The sequence below is a fragment of the Sphaerodactylus townsendi genome, linkage group LG02 (assembly GCF_021028975.2).
Source record: "Sphaerodactylus townsendi isolate TG3544 linkage group LG02, MPM_Stown_v2.3, whole genome shotgun sequence".
In the NCBI taxonomy this organism is placed as follows: Eukaryota; Metazoa; Chordata; class Lepidosauria; order Squamata; family Sphaerodactylidae; genus Sphaerodactylus; species Sphaerodactylus townsendi.
In genome coordinates this window covers 92,711,163-92,732,607 of record NC_059426.1, presented here as the reverse complement: position 1 = coordinate 92,732,607, position 21,445 = coordinate 92,711,163, and the positions used below count along the sequence as shown (strand labels likewise).

Sequence of the window (21,445 nt, the reverse complement as noted above, 5' to 3'; positions counted from 1 at the left end):
AGGTGTGATATCAGCAAATGTGAGCCTGATCCCCGCTCTGTATGTTCATTTGTACATTTGACTGCCATCTGCATAGGATAACTGACTTTCCTTAATAGTAAAAGTTACTTCTGTTACCCTGTGAGATTATGATGAAAAGGAGCCCTTTTTACAAACTGATATTCATATTCTCTGTGTGACCACTCAATATGTTACTAAATATCAACTGCAGCCTGGTGTCAACTGAAACTGGTCATCAAGCCAACTTCGAGAGCCATGAGTGAGAATGGGCTATTTCAAATTTGTTTCAAATATATGTGTAAACTCTTGTTTAGAAATAGTCATCATTTTGTGTCTTATGCATGTTTTTTTTTTCCTTTGAGAGACAATTTTCCCATGTTAAGTCTCTGGAGGAATTATGTTAATTGTGATCCATTGCAAAGCCACTTTCCAGTGATTGAAAAGAGAGAACAGTGAAGAGTTAGCTTGAATGTATTATCGAAGGCTTTCACGGCCGGAATCACTGGGGTGCTGTGTGGTTTCTGGGCTGTATGGCCGTGTTCTAGCAGCATTATCTCCTGACGTTTCGCCTGCATCTGTGGCTGGCATCTTCAGAGGATTTCGGATCCTCTGAAGATGCCAACCACAGATGCAGGTGAAACGTCAGGAGAGAATGCTGCTAAAACACGGCCATACAGCCCGGAAACCACACAGCACCCCAGTCAGCTTGAAGTTAGTCACAGAAGATGAAATCTGTCATCTCTTTCTGTCCCTGTCTCTCACCTTTGGTGATATAATTCTGTTCTAATCATTATCATTTTTATAGCATGTTTCATATACAAAGTCATTTGCTCCTCACCACAATTATGTAAAGTTTGTCACTTATTACTATTGCACTCATCTGAAAATCAGACATGGTAATTTTTGAAAGCTGGAAATGTATCCTTTGTCTGTCCTGAAACTGACACCTTATACACATTATGATTTTTTGACACATAATTTTTAAATACTGAAAATGATAGGCAATTCATTCTTGGTCTTACACTGCTTGCAGACTGAAACCCAGTTATGTAAATAATTTCAAGTACAAAATTATACTTTTCTGGAAGCCAGAATGAGTTAGGTAAGACAATTTCTAGGTCATGGAATTTTCTCTCCTCTTGGATGTCTGCCTGTCCTTGAAGCTGGGTATATTTCAGAATCTTGCCTGCTTAGATGCCATTGTATTCAACCAGTTTGCCTAGGGACTCCCAAATAAAGGAACAAAACTACAACATGGGTTTAACTAGTAGTTCTATTTAAATAACTAACCTATGTCAGTTTATTAAACATCCCAACATACTTAAATAGGTGAACTGTGCTGCGGAGTCTAGTTAATGGCTGCCTTTGTTGGGCAGAACCACCTTTGCTTCAGACTTGACCAGGTGATTTCTGGTGGCCTTGTTTATCCTTGCCCACAGATGAAATGTCAAGAACTCTAACCCTCATCCCTTCCCCATAATGCAATGTAAGATCTCTACTAACTTTGAGAGATATTACTGAGAACCAAAGTTGTTCCTTCCCAAACCCCTCCTACTGTAAGTCCCTGAGATGAGCTGTTCCAGACACACACCCTGTCATGGCCAGTGTCTCAGGGCACTCACCAGTCATCCCTACCTATCATGACTAAACCACCCGGATGCCAAACAAGAGATTTAGCCTTGCTTAACATCAAAACACAGCACATGCAGATTTGCCAACAGAAATAGTTTTGCTAGTTTCCCAAAAGAATATTGCACAAATTGTACTGAAAAATGCATGCCTTTAAATGTTTTCTTGGATTAGCAATGACCTTGGGGTGTTTCAGCAGTTTTTGGTATAGGTTTGTTGTTTGATCTAAGCTAGTGCCACCATAAGGCAAGCCACACTAACAGCTGTGCTAGCAACAGTTCTGTCAAATAAATGACAAGTGCAATAATTAAATTATCAAAATGTGTAAATGCCATTCTTGTGTAAATGCCATTCAAACAAGCATTTTTAAAGACTTCTTTGTTCTTAATGATCCAAAATCTTGCTTTGGCAATTCCTAATATTTAAACAGAGTTCAGAGGATTTTTTTATTCCTACCAGTGTAATCAAGTCTGTCACTGTTGTTTTTAAGGCACAACTCAATCCGAAGGCAACTCAACCTCTCAAACCCAGACTTCAATATCCAGCAGATCCAAAAGCAGGAGCAGCTGACTGGGATTGGACGTATCAAGCCAGAGCTGTATAAGCAGAGATCGGTTGACACAGATGATGGGCGGAGAAATAATAGCAAGTCTTGTGGGAAACTCAACTTTATTCTGAAATACGATTGTGATTTAGAACAACTGATGGTAAAAATCCACAAAGCTGTCAATCTGCCAGCAAAAGACTTTTCTGGGACTTCAGACCCATATGTCAAGATCTATTTACTTCCTGATAGGAAAACAAAACACCAGACTAAAGTGCATAGAAAGACCCTGAACCCAGTCTTTGATGAAGTTTTTTTATTTCCTGTTCCTTACAATGATTTAAGCACAAGGAAACTTCACTTCTCTGTGTATGACTTTGATCGGTTTTCCAGGCACGATTTGATTGGCCAAGTGATCGTAGATAATTTTTTAGAGTTGACTGACTTTCCTAGGGAGTGTAATATTTGGAAAGATATTGAATACGTCACCAATGTAAGTATACTTCATTTTTATTATGAGACTATTTCCTGTTGTAACTGTTCAATAACATCTTTAGCCTGTTTAGTGGCTACTAAATTGGGAGATCTTTGGAGAAAATAAGCCATTATTCTCCTTACTAAGAATTTATCTACTCCACAGACCATCGTACCTCAGGGACCGTCTGGCCCCATATGTCCCACATCGGTCTCTGCGCTCGGCAGAGGCCAATTTACTGGAGATCCCCGCCCCCTCTATGATGCGGCTGGCCTCCACCAGGGCCAGGGCTTTTACGGCCCTGGCCCCTGCCTGGTGGAATGCTCTTCCTCCAACTGTCCGGGCCCTGCGGGACCTACATGAGTTCCGCAGGGCCTGTAAGACTGAGTTATTCCGCCGGGCCTTTGGGGAGGCCGGCTGCTGATAGGTGCCCATTAACAACTAAGATCCGCTGTTCCCCTCTCAGGGGAGTTGAGGAGTTAATGGCTAAACGCCATCTGTTTTAACTGACTATGAATTAGGAGCGCTGCTTTTAACTGATATGAATTTTAGTATTTTATTTTGTTATCCGCTTTTTATTGTGATGTAAACCGCCCTGAGCCCTTTGGGGGAGGGCGGTATAAAAGTGGAACTAATAAATAAATAAATAAATAAATAAATAAATTGTTCCATTTGATTTTCCAGAATTTTGATTTAGGGACCAATTTGTCATATTAGAGACTGGCAACATCTAATGGGATTCCTCTAAAATGTTCAGTGTACTTGGGCTTTTATTCAAAATTTAAAAGATCTTTTCCTCCTAGGTGCTAACCCCCCTCCCCCTTTCAGAATCCATCCTGGGTTTCAAAAACCTTTCTTAATGGGTTACCATAATTTTCTGGCAGCTCTGTTTTGGGGATGCTCAGAAGACATCTGCAGTACAGGAGGCCTGTGGTCATTGATGTTAGAGATTACAGTGTCAAGTCAGGAATCTGATCTTTCCAATCATATCTAAGGTTTGCTGGGTCTGCTGAGGGAGAGACCATAAATTCACTAGTTGATTGAATAGTGGTACAAACTACAATACATCTGTGAGGCTTTGCTACACTTTTGAATGAAATATCACATCTGCAGCTCTCATAAACTCTTAACCAAGTCAAGGAGAATATTTATGATCTGCTAGTACATTTTCCAGTATTAAAAAGTCAGGTTTATGCCTGTGAAAAGTACATTCTTGAATACCACTTTATAAATTTGCTAGTTTCATAAAGCAATAATTTGTTCACTTTGTGTTATTGTAATATTTAATTTAAATAAAAAGCGGCCAGCATTTAGGGAGGCCGCCATTGTCACCTGGGAAAGGGCACCAGTGAAGAGGCCCTGCTGTGCTTGCTCTTAGAAGGGTGGAAGGTGGCTGGTGGCCATGTTCATTAAGGGCAGAGTCATCACATCGCTGGCAGTGACATGACATTGAAGAAGGGCTGGCTGAGAGCTTACAAGGCTCCAACTAGCTTGAGGCCCCTCCTTGTGCGCAGAGGGCAACGAGTTTTTGGGGTGAGTTTAGGGGGGCTCCGGGGAGAACCAGGCCCCAATTCCAAGCCATGACCCCTGCAGCACAGATGAGCCACGGCCTTTGGGCTGCTGGCACGGGTCTCTGCCCGCTCGGAATGGGCCCATTGGGGGAGGGGGAGAACAAGGTCCCCTGCCCCCACGGCAAGCCAGGAACATGGCCTTTGGGTCGCTGGTGCAAGCCTCTGTCTTCTCAGAGTGGGCCCATTGGGGGAGGGAGGAGAACAAGGCCCCCTGCCCCCAGCAGCAAGCCAGGAATGCGGCCTTTGGGTCATCAGCACAGGCCTCTGCCAGTGGTGGGATTCAAATAATTTAACAACCAGTTCTGGTGGTGGGATTTAAATAATTTAACTGTTTGTTTATAAGCACCATTTTAACAACCAGTTCTGCCAAAATGGTGCGAACCTGCTGAATCACACCACTGCCTCTGCCTGCTCGGAGCAGGCCTGTTGGGGGAGGTGGGAGAACATGACCCCCTGCCCCCAGCAGCAAACCAGAATGGCAGCCTTTGGGCTTCCAATGCAGGTCTCTGCCCACTCGGAGCAGGCTTGGTGGGGGAAAGGGGAGAGTAGAACAGGGCACCCTGCCCCCAGCATTTATTTATACATCTATAGATACTCTATAAATGGTATCAAAGCAAAGTTCTTTTGACATTGATTTGCAAGATTTTTAACAGAAGAGTTGGGCATATGTCTCCACAAATTCGTATTTGTCAGTCTGCAGCTTTGTAATTCAACACACGTGCAATATCTCTAAATGTACAATGGAAATGGAATATGAAAAATGGATTTTCATGCTTTGCACAGTCAAATTGTCATTGCATAGGGCTCTCAGTTATCAATTATGCTGACATAGGTTAGTGTTTTTCCTATTCCATTCTTCCTGAAGTGTCATACATATTAGCAGCAATACACTATGAGGAGGTTGTAGTAAAAATGGTGTTGGGGGACTGGACAGCAATTCTATTTGCCATTCGTCTCCTCTTCATTTTCCCCCAGACCAAATGATCAGTTAAGTAGATGACAAAAAATACTGATGAAATAAAACTGTGAACAGAGGCATTGATTTGGATTTTACTTCTGTTAGAACATCAAAGGTTACTGATACTTTGATAGAGTGCAGGTGCAGGTAAAGCACATTGTACTGACTCTCCCTGGTCATTTCTGCATGGTCCAAATATCCTGGGTTGAGCAAGGGAAATATCCCGGTTTGGCCAAGAAGTTTGTACAGTTCCCAGTCCTAAAGTGAGTTTGTCCCACAATATTTCCTTCATCCTGGGATTTTAAAAAAAATCACCAATTTGGCAATTCTTTTCAAAAATCCTACAGTAAACCCTTACTGTGCAAACACCATGGGAGCAGAACCAGTTTATTTTTCCCACCCAGCTGCCTGATCTCCCCGCTGCCCGCCCCCCTGATCTCCCCACCTGATGTCATGTCAGTTTTTAACTTTGCTGAGCCACCGAACATTGCAGCCCGCCCTTCCCAAAAAGTTTCCCCAAGCACGTTTTCTGCTCCTGATATTGACCAGGTGCCATTTCACCTGGGTTGATCACGAGCGGAGTCCCAAAATGTCTCCATTTTCTATTTTGCACGTGTACTGGTTGCTTGGAGTGCATAGCTTGGGAGATGTGTAATTTGAGATGAATCTTAGTAGACATATCATGGGGAGAGTCTCGATTTCCACAAAAAAATATGAGAACATGAGTGGGAATGTTATGTGCTACTGTGCCCCATTATTTTTTGCTGCCACTTGCCATGTTGAGGCCTGTTCCAGGTGCTATCCAGAGCTAGAAAAAGTGAGGGCTTCATTTTTCCTCACTACTGCCAAAAAACAAGAGCCAGTCAGAATGTGGGACACTGGGGATGTTCACACATGCGTGGATACGCTTGTGGTGTAAATATAAAAGACCCAGGTTCATGCAAAACAAACTGAAGTATTTCCTTCAGGCCTTTACTTGATTCCTTCACAGAACCGGGCAGCCATGCGAAGTGAGAAACCAGGATAAAATAAACCCGGATTGTAAGATACCAATTGTAATCCAGTATAATTGTGCCATGCAGAAACCATGCAGGTTTTGAATCAGTTAGCAGGTTTTCAGCTAAAAAGTTTTGAATGTTAGGTGAACATTTTTCAAGAAACAACTCTTGGTTGGAGGGGAATAATTACTCTTCACACTTGGCACAGAAGAAACACTTTCTGTAGCACTTCAGCAGTTTCACTTCACCACCAACATTTTTTTCTAATGAGTTGTTTCACATTGTGTGATAACTCACATTTTCTAAGCCAGCACACCATTGCAGGATTTCGATTCTTTTTTCTTGGCAAACATGGACAACTTTTTAAAAATATATTATGAGAGTTCTTGTTAATCTAAAAGTTAGTGAAAAAACAGGAGATGAGTTTTTCATTGAGTGTGAAAGAGCCATTGTTACCTGTGGCATGCACACTTATGATAGCTGAATCATCACAACTTGCTCTCTTAAAAACTTCTCCTGGTTCAAGCCTTTATCTGATTGCAGCAGTCTGTTCATAGTAGAAGAGATGTGTACTTTTCTCTTTTATTACCCTCTTACAGTAAGATGCAATGTAGGTCTCTGCGCACACCATGATTAGTGTAATCTTTTTGGAGAAGGAATGATTGGACAAGTTATGCATCCACTTATCCAGATTTCCACATGAATTGCCCTATGAGATGTTAATGATTTGAGCAGAGGCCTATAGGGGAGAAATGGCACCCAGAGACAAATTGTCTGCAGGTGCCCCCACACTGCGCCTGGAGTGGGGCTCTGTCCCCACTCCCGAGCCACACACACCCCTCCCCCAGGCTCCCAGAGCCCAGCAACTGGCAGCCCAGCTTCTGTCCTTCCCTCTGGGGAAAGCAGAAGAGACTGTCGTCTTCCATCCTCTGAGGGGTGCTTTTATAAGCACTGAAGCCAGGGTTGTGTGGCCATACCTCCAAGCCCCGCCCCGCAGCCTGATGCTAATGCTGAACCTCTTGGTCTTTGTCTTGTGGCATTCCACAAGGCTCTCTTGTTCCATCTGCATGAAACTAGTGGATGAGGTCATTTGGAGATCTGGTCTGAGTGTTCACCAATATACAGATGACAGTCTGCTCTATTTCAAACTTCTGGCCAACCCCAGAGAGGCTGTAGAAACCCTGAACTTTTGCCTGGAGTAGGTGCAGGCTAATAAACTGAAACTTAATTTCAACAAGATAGAAGTGTGAAATAGAGCAGAATGTCTGACCTGATGTTTAAGGTGTCACCCATTATTAATGGGGTTGCACTTCCCAATAGGTCCATAGGTTAGGACTGCTGTTGGATTCAGGCTTGTAATTGTTTTAGAGGTGGAACAAAGAAAAATAATGAAAGTTATTTTTATGGCATCTTTATATATAATATATATCTTTTCCTATAACACCTACAACATTTCTACTCCCATTGAGTTCATTGGGTGTTGCCTGTAGGGGCTTGGGAAACAATGAACCCAATGATGTTACATCGTGCACCTTTTACCAAGTGTTACCAGGAACATGTTGGATGGGATGCAAGTAGGCAACAGCCACTTACCTATTTAATTTGTACTTAGGTTCTAAAAGTCTAGAGATAGAAGTGTTCCACTCCAAGATGATGCATCACACCTTTTGCAACAAATGCCTAATTCTCACATGTCCTTTTGCCCCTAATGTCAGACACATTGTTGATTTAGAGCATGCATTCATACAGTTACAATCCCCCAAAGCAATTAAGTGTGAAACAGAGCAATTTCTGCCCTCTTTGGCATTTATTGTACGCTTTAGTACAGGCTGCAACATGAGTTAAAGCAGACATAGTAGCACTTCAGCTCCCTCCCAAGTTATATTTCCTGTATCACATTAAAATAGATTGAGTCCTGGCACAGTTGTTCATTCTTTCTGCTGGTTTGCTCAGTTCATTGGATAATGGAAGGGTTTTTTATCTGAAAAGAAGCCACATCGTAGGGCAGAAAAACTGACCAACTATGGAACTATAGAAGGTGGGGGAGGGGAACTTTAGGGGTGGGGAAGGAAGCAGAAGTGTGACTTGTGCACAGACAAACAAAGTGCTGTTCTGCTATATGAAATGATGGGTTCTGTTCATGACAGAAGCCTATCTGCTTCCAGAGGCAGCTGTTACTATTGGCCGATCCACATATGACTGCTGAATTCCCATTGAAAATTTAATCTAGATACAATCAAGTTTCAAAGGAATTGGCACCTTTTCATCCAGGTTCCAATATCCTCACTGCAGCATGTTTCTAGTGAAGACGTCTAGGCATGCCCCTTGGAGTGCTTTTTCAAAAAGGTGCCATATACAAGCAGGTCCAGAAAAATCCCGTGATAAGGGTAGGGCAGAGCACCAGAAACAGGACTGATCTGTGTTCCACGGTTTGGTTGGGAGGAGATCTCAAGGGAACCTGGATATTTTGGGTGACTATCCCAGGATTAATTGCCAGTGGGAAATCACCCTTAGATAGACTATTTTTTTCCACGTTTCCTACAGTAGCTGTTCTATGAAATAGCTGAGGGCTCCTCTGATGTGATAGGTCCTATTGCTTGCCTGAAAGTAGTAAGTACTGAAAATCTAGGAACATTATGTGCTGTCATTTTAACATTAGTTCCCTTAGGGTGCTCAAACTGCTGAAACTTCTGAAGTTCATTCAATCCAATGTAACTACTAATGGGTAACTGGCAAACTCAGTCCCCAGGTAGTTAGTCCAAGCAAATCACTAGATTGCTAGGATCTCTGGCTGTTTACACCAATGCTGTGATTTTGGGATGCTTTCCACAGTAGCCCAGAACAGAAAAACAGCTCCGTAGGCCACTGGAGCTTATTACTCTACAAGTTAATTAAGTCCTGATGAAAATTGCCTGACGATGATTTAAAGTATGTTAATTTTTTATCAATAGCTTTAGTCTTTTTAAAATGAAGGTGACATTTTATTACATTTTTGGTCTCATGAAAGCTTTTACCTACAGTGCTATTAGATGTGTGTGTTTTTTGTTTTTAATTGCAATACTTTTCCCTTCTCAGTATTTAAATTTTAGTTGGTTAAGCAGCTGGAGTACAAGTGTAAAGTCACACATTTATGATCAGTTCTATTTATTTTAATGAGATTACTCATAAGAAAATGGCATCAAGATTACAATCTTCATTAAGAGTAGCATCCTATCACCATCAGACTGGCATTTATATTGCAACCACATCACATCATATCTCATGACAGAACAGAGGCTAAGAGCACGTGTATCTAATCTGGAGGAACCGGGTTTGATTCCCAGCTCTGCCGCCTGAGCTGTGGAGGCTTATCTGGGGAATTCAGATTAGCCTGTGCACTCCCACACACGCCAGCTGGGTGACCTTGGGCTAGTCACAGCTTTTCGGAGCTCTCTCAGCCCCACCTACCTCACAGGGTGTTTGTTGTGAGGGGGGAAGGGCTAGGAGATTGTAAGCCCCTTTGAGTCTCCTACAGGAGAGAAAGGGAGGATATAAATTCAAACTCTTCTTCTTCTTCTTCTTCCTAGAATACTGTATTTCAGGCAGCTTTGCAATGTTCAGTTCCCATGCAGAGCAGACTCTTTTTTGTAGAGCTTCACACAAAATTAATGTTACATAATGTTGAGATATTTGGTGAATTGATAGACATGCTGATGGATCTGGGTGAACTTACATTTACTAAATATTTGTTTTATGCAGTGTCAGGTGCCCTTTCAGTTATTGGTATTGTTGACATGGTACACATTACTGTCATTCCACAAAGAAAGTGAGAGTATATTTCAGTAGAAAAAATGTATAGCATTGATGTTCAATTGGTTTCTAATGCCTGGAAAATTATAACCAATAAATAACCCCACATTTATGGGAAGAACACTTGACTCACATATTTTTAAAAGTCACATATATGTGTGTCAGTGCAACCTGCTGCTTGCTAAGTTATTTATTATTGACACTGCAAAATGGTTATCATGTGCCTCACATGGGATGGCATTGGGCAGGGAGGCAGAGGGGAAACGGCAGGCCTGCTGAAGGCCCATCATTGGGTTGGTGGCAGGGAGAAGGCATGGGGGGGAAACGCCCAGCGTTGGTTTGGGGAATGAGGGGAAGATGGGGGGAGGAATGTGGGGCCATCTGTGGGCCCAGGGTTACTTTGGGGGGTGGGGGAGGCAGGCTGGCTGTAAGACTGTTGGGGTGGGGGAGGCAGAAGGGTTAAGGGGGTGCTGCTGCTCTGCAGGTTGGAAGAAATTAGGAGCCCTCCACCAATGGAGGGTTCGTTATTGTTTAGGATAGCAAAGCAAAAACCCTGCAACCTACACTCTGATACCACCCCTTCAGCTGACAAGGCCTCACTCAGTCATCATCTGAGGCTCTATTTGCTTTATAAAAGTACTAGCAGGGTACCCGTGCTTCGCTACGGGGATTTTGCATATGTTGCAGCAGCTTCCTGGCGCTGTCTGTGTGTAATGCAATGGGTAAGTTGATCTGTGTATGTAAGGCATGTTCTCCCATTACCTGTTTCAGCGGAAGGAACAGGTTCCTGTGTGCTAAGGAGCACGGTGTTAGACAGGGCCCCTGTGATTCACAACGTGTTGGTGATCACAGTGTCTGTATGAATTTGTTGAGTCACCCTGTAGTGGTTGCAGAAGAAGGAACAGGTTGCTGTGTGTGGAGGAGCATAGTGTTGGATAGCAGGGCACCCGTGGTTCCCTATGTGTTAATGAGAGCGGTGTCTATATGAATGTCAATGTGACAGGCAGCATACTTCTTTGCAGTGTGTTCGTGAACTGAGGGGTGACATGCAGCATGTTTCCTCACAGCGTGCCTGTGGTGTGGCGGGATGGGTTTTGCATGGTTTGCAGCAGCTTTCTGGTGCTGTCTGTGTGTAATGAAATCTGTAAGTTGCTGTGTGTAAGGCATCGCACCAGTGGATCAAGCGTGCCTGTTGTTTGGTGGGCAGTACCACAGCTTGTCGATTTGGATAGTGGAGTTAGAGCAGCAACGTGGCCGTCACTGAAAACTCCTGTGACATGAAGCTGTATATGTAAACGCGGAATACCAATCACTGTTAGAGTGAGTGACGCATCAAAGGAACTGGGGAGCTGTTCCATTAGTGCAGGGGTGGGCAACTATGGCCCTCCAGATGTTTGTGGATTACAATTCCCATCAGCCCCTGCCAGAATAGCCAATTGGCCATGCTGGCAGGGCCTGATGGGAATTGTAGTCCACGAACATCTGGAGGGCCATAGTTGCTCACCCCTGCATTAGTGGGTATTCTCAGTGGGTTGTTCCATTCTCTTACTCGGGAGGCAGGAGAAGAACCCTGGAAGGGACCCCTTCCTCCAGGAAATAATTCTGATTACCCCTGCCCTTTATAGGCTTTCTTTGCAGTTGTCCAGTTGGATCCTCAGCTTCCACTGGGCGCTGCAAATCTAACACATTTATAGTTTTTGTAATTAGTAGAGATAAATCCTCCCCTTTAAAAAATCTGGGAGTCTGTTCTATGTCCTCTGTGAGTGGATCGTCTGTATCTGAAAATTGAGTTTACTCCTGTAAGCATTCACCCTTGTTTAGATCCTCTATACACAAGGGACTGTGTTGAGAGAAGCTAAATGGTCTAGGATCTAATGGAACAGCTCCCTCTGTTGGCTGTTGTGACCATCGTCTGGTATTCTGGGAAGGCTGAAGTGCTCAACTGTCACCCACGGAATGTTCGGGCAGATGGGCAGAGATGAATAGGAAAAACAGAAAATAGCTAATAACTTGAGTTGACTTCAATATTTTTGGAAATCCTTTCTTATTGAGTGGCTTGGGCACATGAGGAACCAGCATGCCAAATTTCAAGTGGGTAGGTTCAGCGGTTACTAAGTTCCGTTGGTGAGTGTGTCAGTGAGTGGAATTCACTATATATATATATATATATATATATATATATATATATATATATATATATATATATATAAAGAGAGAGAGAGAGAGAGAGAGAGAGAGAGAGAGAGAGAGAGATTAACCTATGTAATGTACAGACCCATCAAGTCTAAATTCAGTAACCTTCTCTCATTCCTTGTGAAGTATCACTGCAAAAGATAGACACAGACACTTTAATGTGATTCTTTCTGGAGCATTGGGACGCTTCATCTCTTCTATGATATTAGTGATAATCATGATTTAAACATTTTTTCTTTGACAGTGAAGAAGGTAGCAGCAATCCAGAAGAGGATGTAAAGATGCATGAAAGCACTTACACATATAGTCCAAAGAATTGAGCAACTGCTTGTGTAGTAGTGAATACTTAGCAGGATAATTCTTCAATTCAAATTGTGCAATTGTGTTTTCTTTTTGCAAGGAATGATTAATGGTTAATAAGGACTTTGTAAATGGTTCCCATAAGGGTCTTTTTTCCAAAACAACTCAAGATATCATTAGAACTTTCAGCAGTTAATGGTGATCCAAGTGCTTTTGTTTGAGCAAGTGAAAATTTGATTTTGCATGAAATGAGAATATTTTAGCACAAGCTACCAATAAAAACAACAACTTCCATTTGTGCAAGGACATTAGCAGAAGGGGAGTTATGAGAATCCAATTTCACCTTTAAAACTTTTTTTAATTTGCAGAGCATGAGCTTTTGTAGACTATTAACTACGTCAGAAGTGCACTTAGAAAGCATCTTATCTTATTAGGCTCTTTCAAGCACTTCCTTTACTGGGGAACCATTTACGTGCACCTTATGTAAGCCTAATGATACATCATTTTGCACTTACAAAAGTTACTTGTACAGTTTGGAAAGAACATCTTTAGCACTTGCTGTTGCCACCTTGTTGACTGCCTAAGTGCCGAGTTTTTCTCCCTTTCAATGTGGTCTGATTAAAAATAGGCTCTCATAGACAGTACAAAAATGAATAGGCAGACTTTGTTCATCACAGCTAGTAATATGCAGGAACCTGTTCTGTGCTGAGAAAGATGAATAGCAGTCAAGAGCTGAGCCATCTCTATTTCACCAGGTATAGCTGTGCTCCTATATCAGTGGAGGATACTTTATGGCTGAAACACCATTAGATGGGATTTAATAAAGAGTGGCTGTAATATTTCTGTTCCTCTGTCTTCCAAGTATTATGGAATAATACTGTTTGCTAACGAGACCTTATAAGTTTTGCTGATTTGTTTTTTTTCTCATCTTTCAATAGAACACTATCATGTTCATTTTCATTTAAGTTAAATCCCCAATTTTTATTGACTGATTTATAAAAATTATATAGTTGTTCATCTGTATACCAGTTGCATACATCATTGTTAAATCTAATTTGTTCCCTGCATTCGAAAACAAATCTTCCGTCCCTTTTATCAAGAGATCTTTATAGGTGGGCCCGTTCTTGCCAAAATTGTTGTCTCCAATTTGCAATGACTCCATCCTTGAGTCCCAGCTTGGTATTTTATTTTTTAAAAAAATGGGCTTTTAGTCCAGGTTGTAACACTTTTCTTATATAATGATTTTTAATCACTAAGGTTCTTTTGTGTGTTTTTTCATGTCCTTGGACATAAAACACTGTAAGACCTAGACCTCCATGTAATAAAACACCATTAATCAAACGTACCCTAAGATACATCTGAGTAGAGAGATCTTTAAGTTAAAAGTCAAAAGAGAAGGGACAGTAAGTTCCATATCTGGAAGCAGCAATTGAAAAAGCCGTTATTGCAGGTATTTTCTGTTCTTGAATCTGTTATATAAGCACTCCTAATAAGGCACTCCTAACTGATCTTATGTCCCAAGCAGGTTCTTACAGTTGGAGATGACCCTTCTGGTACTAGAGCTTTATAGATCAAAAGTAGTGATTTTAACTGGGTCTAGAAACAAAGAGAAAGATAGGGTGGCTAGGGCTGTGTTAGATGGCTAGCTCTAGTTTTTTATATTCATCAAGGCAGATTCCCCTTACATTCCAAGGGATAATGTTTTGCACCAATTGAAGTGTCTGGAAACTCTTTAAAGGCAGCCCCGCATAAAATGTATTACACTTATTTAATTGGGATGTTCTTAAGTCATGTGTAACAGTGACCAAGCTGACTTTCCCCAGGAATGGTCAATAGCACTTTTGTCTCAACTAAACTCCAGTTTCTTTGCCTGTATCAAGTTCTCAAATGATTGCAGGTGTTAGTTTACAGAATTTGGTGGTGTGCTAAAGTTTGGTAGCAGCAGAAGCAGCAGCACACAGATGACCCTTCTCGGCATCTCTCTGTTTATATAGATATTATTGAACCTTACAGTAACCCATAAGTAGGTTATTTTATCATTCATGATATTACTTGTACAAAGTTGGTCATTTATAAATCATTCCTCAGGCTCTGATGGTCTAATTGGAAACTGGTGGTATAAAATGATACCTTTGTCCCCATTTCCCAAACATCTCATTATGTGGTAGAAGTGCTTCCAATTCTATGGCAGAATAGCTTTGGGCAGTATGAAACAGAAGTTTTTTTGAACTCTGTATGGTTTATCAAATTTGATAATGTCTAACACATAATTCCTTTGACTTTCAGTATGCCAGAAGCAGTAATAGATGTAAGTAGTACAGACCAAACCAGTGTGTAATGCTTTAAGCATTTAAACCTGATTTCTGTCTGGCTTGTAAACATGGGCAGAAGACATATTTCTTGAATTAGCAACATATTGCTTGTGGCATAGTGAATAGAGCAGCAGTGGCGTAGTGGTTAAGAGCAGGCGCACTCTAATCTGGAGGAACCGGGTTTGATTCCCCGCTCTGCCGCCTGAGCTGTGGAGGCTTATCTGGGTGCACTCCCACACATTCCAGCTGGGTGACCTTGGGCTAGTCACAGCTTTCCGGAACACTCTCAGCCCCACCTACATCACAGGATGTTTGTTGTGAGGTGGGAAGGGCAAGGAGATTGTAAACCCCTTTGAGTCTCCTACAGGAGAGGAAGGGGGTTATAAATCCAAACTATTACTACTACTACTGCTGCTGCTGCTGCTGCTGCTGCTGCTACTACTACTACTACTACTACTACTACTACTACTCTTCTGTCTGCTACCTGTGTGTCTTCTCCAATAAAGGCTTCTTATGAATAAAAGCTTCTTAGAGTCTGATTTGGGTCACAGATCCCAGGTTTGACATTAAGCTGGTTCTGCAATCAACCACTCTGGCTTCTATGCAGTCAAGCAGTGGAGCTAAAGGTGGCACCAATGGAGCCAGGGACCAAGAGTGATGGTGGGGCTGAGCTTTATGATGCTGATGTGGACCAGGAGGGAGCAAGCAAGGGCATCCAAGTGGGCAGTCAGATGAGATTCTCCCAGATAGCTTTCTCAATCTCATCTCCTTCTGAGGGATTTCTGACTCCCTGCTCCTTCTTGGTGGTAGCCCCAGAGGAGAGAATGAACTCAGCAAAACAGTCAGAAACACTCTGAATGCAAGCAATTGCATGTACTTGAAATTTCTACCTATCCAACGTTCCAGGTGGGTACGAGGAGAAGTGACCCCTACAAGACTGACATGGAGTGGAGGGACTCTACCTGGTTCCAACAGTGAGTGGACCAGGAGGAATATTACTCGGATGATCAGACAAGCCATTACCACCACCAGGGATGAACCCCGAGATGCGGGGCGGATGTATGGAGGAGAGAGGGAGAGATGAGATGCAACAAGAGCTCTACATTCTCCAGAAGCAGATGAAGCTGTGTGAGATGAGGCCAACCTTCCCCCATTGGGAGGTGAAGGAGCTCCAAGGAGCCCACCAGGGAGAGTACCGCCTGGAGGTCTGGGTGATGGGGCTGAAGTGGGCCCTGATCGACTTGCCGTGGCCCTGCTGGTGCTACTGCCACTGCAGAAACCAGCACCTCACTGGCCTCCACTGGCCGCCCTGCCAGCAGCACCACCGGCACCAGGCCGCGTACCACTAGCCCCACGGCGGCACAAATTGAAGACCAAATTTGATGGGAACCCCAACATGCTCCCTTACTTTTTGGTAACCTACATGCAACCTACATGCAACACTACACTGGGGAGTATGAGAACAAAGCAGATCAGATCCGCGACGTTGGTACCTTACTGGGAGAGGCAGCTGCCTTTAACTTTAACTTAATGTGTAGCATTCTACTATGTTTCACTGATTTTCTACATTTCCAGCATTCTTGCCTTTCATGCTTTCTGAACCGTGGGATTATATTTTAGGCTTCGGCGGGGGGAGGAGGAATAGAGTTTGATATGCTTCCTGGTGGAATGCTCTTTCTCCAGCAGTTAGGGCCCTGCGGGACCTTGGCGAGTTCCGCAGGGCCTGCAAAACTGAGCTGTTCCACCGGGCTTTTGGGGAGGCTGGCCGCTGAGTTCCACCCCTCTCTGATGCCCTTGTACCCACCTGTTTATTTTCGGCAATTTGCAGGCCCCCTCCCGGGGTTAGGACCAGATGCCATCCACCAATGTGAGGGTTGGATGTACTGTTGCTACTGTTTTAACTGGATTTTATGGATTTTAATGATATTTGATTTGTCTGTATACTGTTATTTGCTGTTTTCTGTTTAACTTGTACACTGCTCTGAGCCGTTTGGGGATAGAGTGGTCTATCAAATCAAACCAAATGAATGAACAAACAAACAAACAAACAAACAAATAAATAAATAATTTCCTCTGCAGCAGGGCCTGAAGAATTCTATAAGAAAAACATTAATGTGTTCACTTTAAAACATCTAGTGCACGGGTATGCAACCTGCGGCTCTCCAGATGTTCATGGACTACAGTTCCCATCAGCCCCTGCCAGCATGGTCAATTGGCCATGCTGGCAGGGGCTGATGGGAACTGTAGTCCATGAACATCTGGAGAGCTATAGGTTGCAGAGCCCTGATCTAGTGGAATAGTTGAAATGTAGAAAATCAGTGAAACATAGTAGAATGCTACACATTATTAAAAAGAGGATTGTCAGATAACAGTCATAAGAATTTCTCTAGTAGATCAGAAGGATAAGGACTGAAGAATCTATACATAGATTGCTCTTTAGTCCAAGAATAAATTAAAGAGATACGGTTTTTTATATGAAATAGAATATGAATTTGAATAGCTTTTTCCTTTTTAAAAAAATGCTGGTCTAAATATTAATGGTAATAGTACAATATTAAAGATAAATTTAGCAATCGGTTTTGGGTGGAAAGTCAAGTCGTTTTATGTTACTTTTAAAGTAATGTTTGAATGTTAGGGTGATTGGTTCACAGTAGAGAAGTGCAATGCATTGTTTTAGTTGTGGTGTGTAGTTGTTACATTTTAAAAAATCATTATGAAAAAACTAACATGCATCTTAAAGTATGTCTTAAGTGCATATCAATAGCAGTTATTAAATTACAAGAAACAGAATTGGAGTGAGAAGAAGCACTTGAGAGATTCCATCAGTACCTGTTTTCATCCCATCAACCTGAGCAAGGACCAGTATATATGCATGTTAGGAATTAGGAGGGTTTAACTCCAATCTGGAAAACCAGGTTACAGTCTGATTCCCCAGTCCACATAAGCTGCACACACTTGTCTAGCGAACTGGATTTGTTTCCCTGCTCTTACACATGAAGCCTGCTGGGTGACCTTGGACTATTCACAATCTTTCAGAATTCTGTCAGCTCACCTACTTCACAAGGTGCCTGTTGTGGGTAGAGGAAGGGAAGGAATTGGTTAGCTGCTTTGAGACTCATTACAGGAGAGAAAGGCAGGGTATTAATCCAAACTCTTCTTCTTCTACATAGTATTTTTATAAAGTACTGTACAATTATATTAGAAGTACATAAGAACCATCTTGTACTGAAAATTTACCAACCACCATACATGTATATATGTTTCCTTATGCCACTTCAAGCATATAAAACAATCCATAGTTTATATACAATTGCACTTACATGTGTGAAAATAATACACTATGCAAGAGTAAAATGTTCTAATTTTATAAGTCATAACTCTATATCCAAATATGCTGCTAATCCTTCCATGACTGTAAGTTATCAACAACCCAATGCAGAGGTCCATGCTGTCACGCCACCTCCAAAGGGTATTCAGTGGGTGCCAGAAGGTGGCAAACGTCTGCTGAAGAATCCCCCATAGCGTAAAATGGACTTATGCCACCTGAAGGGTAGTGTAAGTCCAACTCCTCTGGTGGAGATGTACCTAAGTCAAATGGCTGGTGGAAACTGCCTAAGGTCTGCTCCAGCCCTGGGAACACTCTCAGCATGCCCCCAGCAACACCAGAGTATCGTCCTGTGCCGATGAGGCCGGGAAATGGTGGCCACTTCTGGGGTTGACTGCCTTAGAGCTGCACAGCTCCCAGTTGCCTTGTATCTGCCCACTCCACCAGCGCATACCTCACTTGCGCCAGTGAGGTGGGCATCCACAATGGCACAAGGCTGCAGTGGCTTCCAACATGAGTAGCCCGCCTTCCCAAATTGGGCTACCCATCCAAATATTATACTTCTTTTTGCTTAATTCAATATTTTTGTTTTCAGTTTTGAATGTTTACTTTTCCTGCTTCACAGATGTCCAATACTAATATTCATCACAGTGTACAGAAGTTTTCAGTGTGCTCTCTGTAGCATTGTGGATTTCATAAATTTCATAAATATACCAAGTAGAATGATTTTGCATGTGAAGTTATACAAATGTACTTTTGTGTTATTAGTGCACTACAACAAGTTAGATATAATAATGATTATTATTGCAAATATTTCACTTCCTCACCCCAATTTCCATTCTTTTCTGGGGGAAAAATGCCTTCAAAATTTCTGGGCTTCTATTTTTCTGTCCCTGACCTTTTCCATTCAGGAACATTCTCCTACTGGATAACTTCCTTCCATGCTACTAAACAGATATATTTCATCCATAAAGAACAATTATTCTGAATGTGATGATTTCACTTGTATCCAACAAGGCTCATTAAGTGTCATTACCTTGTCAAAACAATGTTTCTATTCTCAAGGTGAGCGAGAGACCTATACTATATGGCTCTTATCTGCTTCTCAGTTTCATCTCTTAGAAAATATGAAGCACAGCAAGTAACAGTTTGAGCTAGTTTCAAACTTTTATTAATTTACTAATCATAACCATGAATGAGGAAGGCTCACCGGACACCAATTCTGTTAGCAAAGCTACTTTAGATATAAAAAGATGGATCTGAGACTCACTGGTTGCACACTGTCAGTATCTCTAGCAGTGCAATCCAGAAAGGAGGGTGACCCCAAAACTCAGGAGGTGGTGGGACCCTGGTGCTGGCAAAAATGCCATTTGCATCAGTGTAAGGAGCATTTATCCTGGCATGGGCATTTATATTGATGCTTGGGTGTATGCAGAGCAATGCAGTGCCTCGGGTTCAGCACAGGTGCAGTGCCAGCTCTCCTCTGGCACACAGAAACCTGGCCCAGTGCTGAAGGGGGCATTCCCAGGGGTAGGACCAGCTTTAGTTGACTTCCTGAGACTTTTTGGCCCAGGAATGCCCCCATTTGCTGGCACATACTTTTGCCATCAAGCTTTTCTAGCCTGTTGAAGGCAAATCAGTGGCACCATGTCACGATCTTGCCCTTGGATTGGGGGGTGCAATCCAGCAATCGTTTGTGGATTCTTTTTCCATCCAGCACTCCAGCCTGCTAAGTTTCATAAGCTTTTATTTCAAGTGAAAATAATAAAATCTTAGTACAGTTCTCTTAGCAAAATAAGTTCCTTTTAAAGTTTCATTGTCCTCTCTCCCAGGAGCCCCTAGTAGAGAGATGCTTCCTAGTCAAACCCCTCAGGTGGAATCTTAAATCCTTTGTTTTCACCTTCCCAGGAAAACTCCGCCCTGCCACGAGGTAATCTAACCTTTTGAATTCTACTGGTCAAATTTGAATGGCATTTCCTGGAATCAAAGCCCTTGTTGTAGTGTCCTTGTTGTGGCATCCTTGTTGTGGCGTTTCCCCTAGTTGCCCTGGCCCCTGAGGTGGCTGTACCGACCCACCTTCCCTGACCTGGGGGTTGGACTCCCCAGACGATGTAACCTTAGCTTGGCCCTGAGGGCCAAGGAACAGTCTTGCCCACAGGGCGCCTTGCGCTAGGCCACGCCTTGTACCCTCCTCCCGTACCCTGGCCTGGGGTCCCGGTGCTGTTTGCCAGAGCTACCAGCTTGTCTGACCCCTCTCCCTCTCTCTGTTGACTCACAGAAGAGAGCCCTCTGATTGCTTCTCCCCTTCTCCGGCTTTTTTGCCCCACCCTGTTACGCTTCACAGGGGTGGGGTGGGTGTACAGCCGGTGTGAAGCCCGGGGTTCCCCAGCCTGTTCCCCCACAGCGCTGGGCAGCAGCCTCTTCTAAGCTCCTTACTTCTCTACCACTCCCTTCCCCTGCCAACGCCCTCCCCAGTCCCTGCTGCAGCAGCCGCTCCAGAGGCCCATTTCCCTTCTCCTTTTATCTACGTTTCCCTTCTCCTTTTATCTCTTGGCCCAGCTGCAGCTCATCACTCTCTCTCACAGCCAGTTCAGCTGTGAGAGGCCCCTCCCTGCCAACACTCACTCTTTTACTCTGTCTGCTGTTATCCTGCTGTCTCTCCCTTTGCCAGCCCTTGCCCTGCCTGCTGTGCTGAGTTCGGGCGCTGGGGACAGGGCCGCGCCCGGACACTTGTGTAACTTCTTTGCTTCAGCAATAGAATCTCTCCATCACAGTAACATTCACAGGGAAAGGGACAGTGTTGTTTTCAGCTTGCTGTTCACAGTGTAGCAAGCTGTAAAAGAAGGCACTTATATATATTCTGCTTTTCGCTGCCACCAAAAATATTCGTTTTGCTGCCACCAAAAATAAATTTTCTTTCTATATATATAGCCCACTCAATACTGATTTTTAACGGCCACCACTCTTTCGTTTGGGGAACACACAGACACAGGCAGGAAAATAAATGAAGATTGGAACGGTTTACAGTTGAACAAAAACTCAAAACGTTTATTGCTGTCTTTAACAGAGGCTTCTCAGGTAAACTGGAGAGGATGTAAGCATATTGGTTTCAGAGAAAGTTTACTTAAGCTTAACGGTTGCAGAGAAATATTGTTTTAACGCTTAATGGTTGCAGGCACTTCACTTTAGGTTTTAAATGTACGAACACTCGCAGGTGTCAAAATTTTACTTCAGGAATAGATGTTTCAGATTTTGATGTTTCTTTGGAGGTTTCACACTCCCTCATAAAATAAACTTCAGTCCGCTGTACCTCACCACAAAATAAAACACCCAGTCTACGCCCAGTGGGAT

The 21,445-nt window shown here is 42.9% G+C and overlaps 1 protein-coding gene across 4 annotated transcripts in view; it reads left to right on the top strand.

Annotated features, from left to right (window-relative positions):
* Window positions 1-21,445, top strand: part of SYT9 (synaptotagmin 9) — an 89,443-nt gene that overhangs the window by 55,725 nt on the left and 12,273 nt on the right. For all 4 annotated transcript variants that reach the window (XM_048484312.1, XM_048484313.1, XM_048484311.1 and 1 more), the window contains exon 3: window positions 2,120-2,666. In XM_048484312.1, coding sequence (XP_048340269.1) covers window positions 2,120-2,666 — 547 coding nt within the window. The remainder of the gene's footprint in view (window positions 1-2,119; window positions 2,667-21,445) is intronic.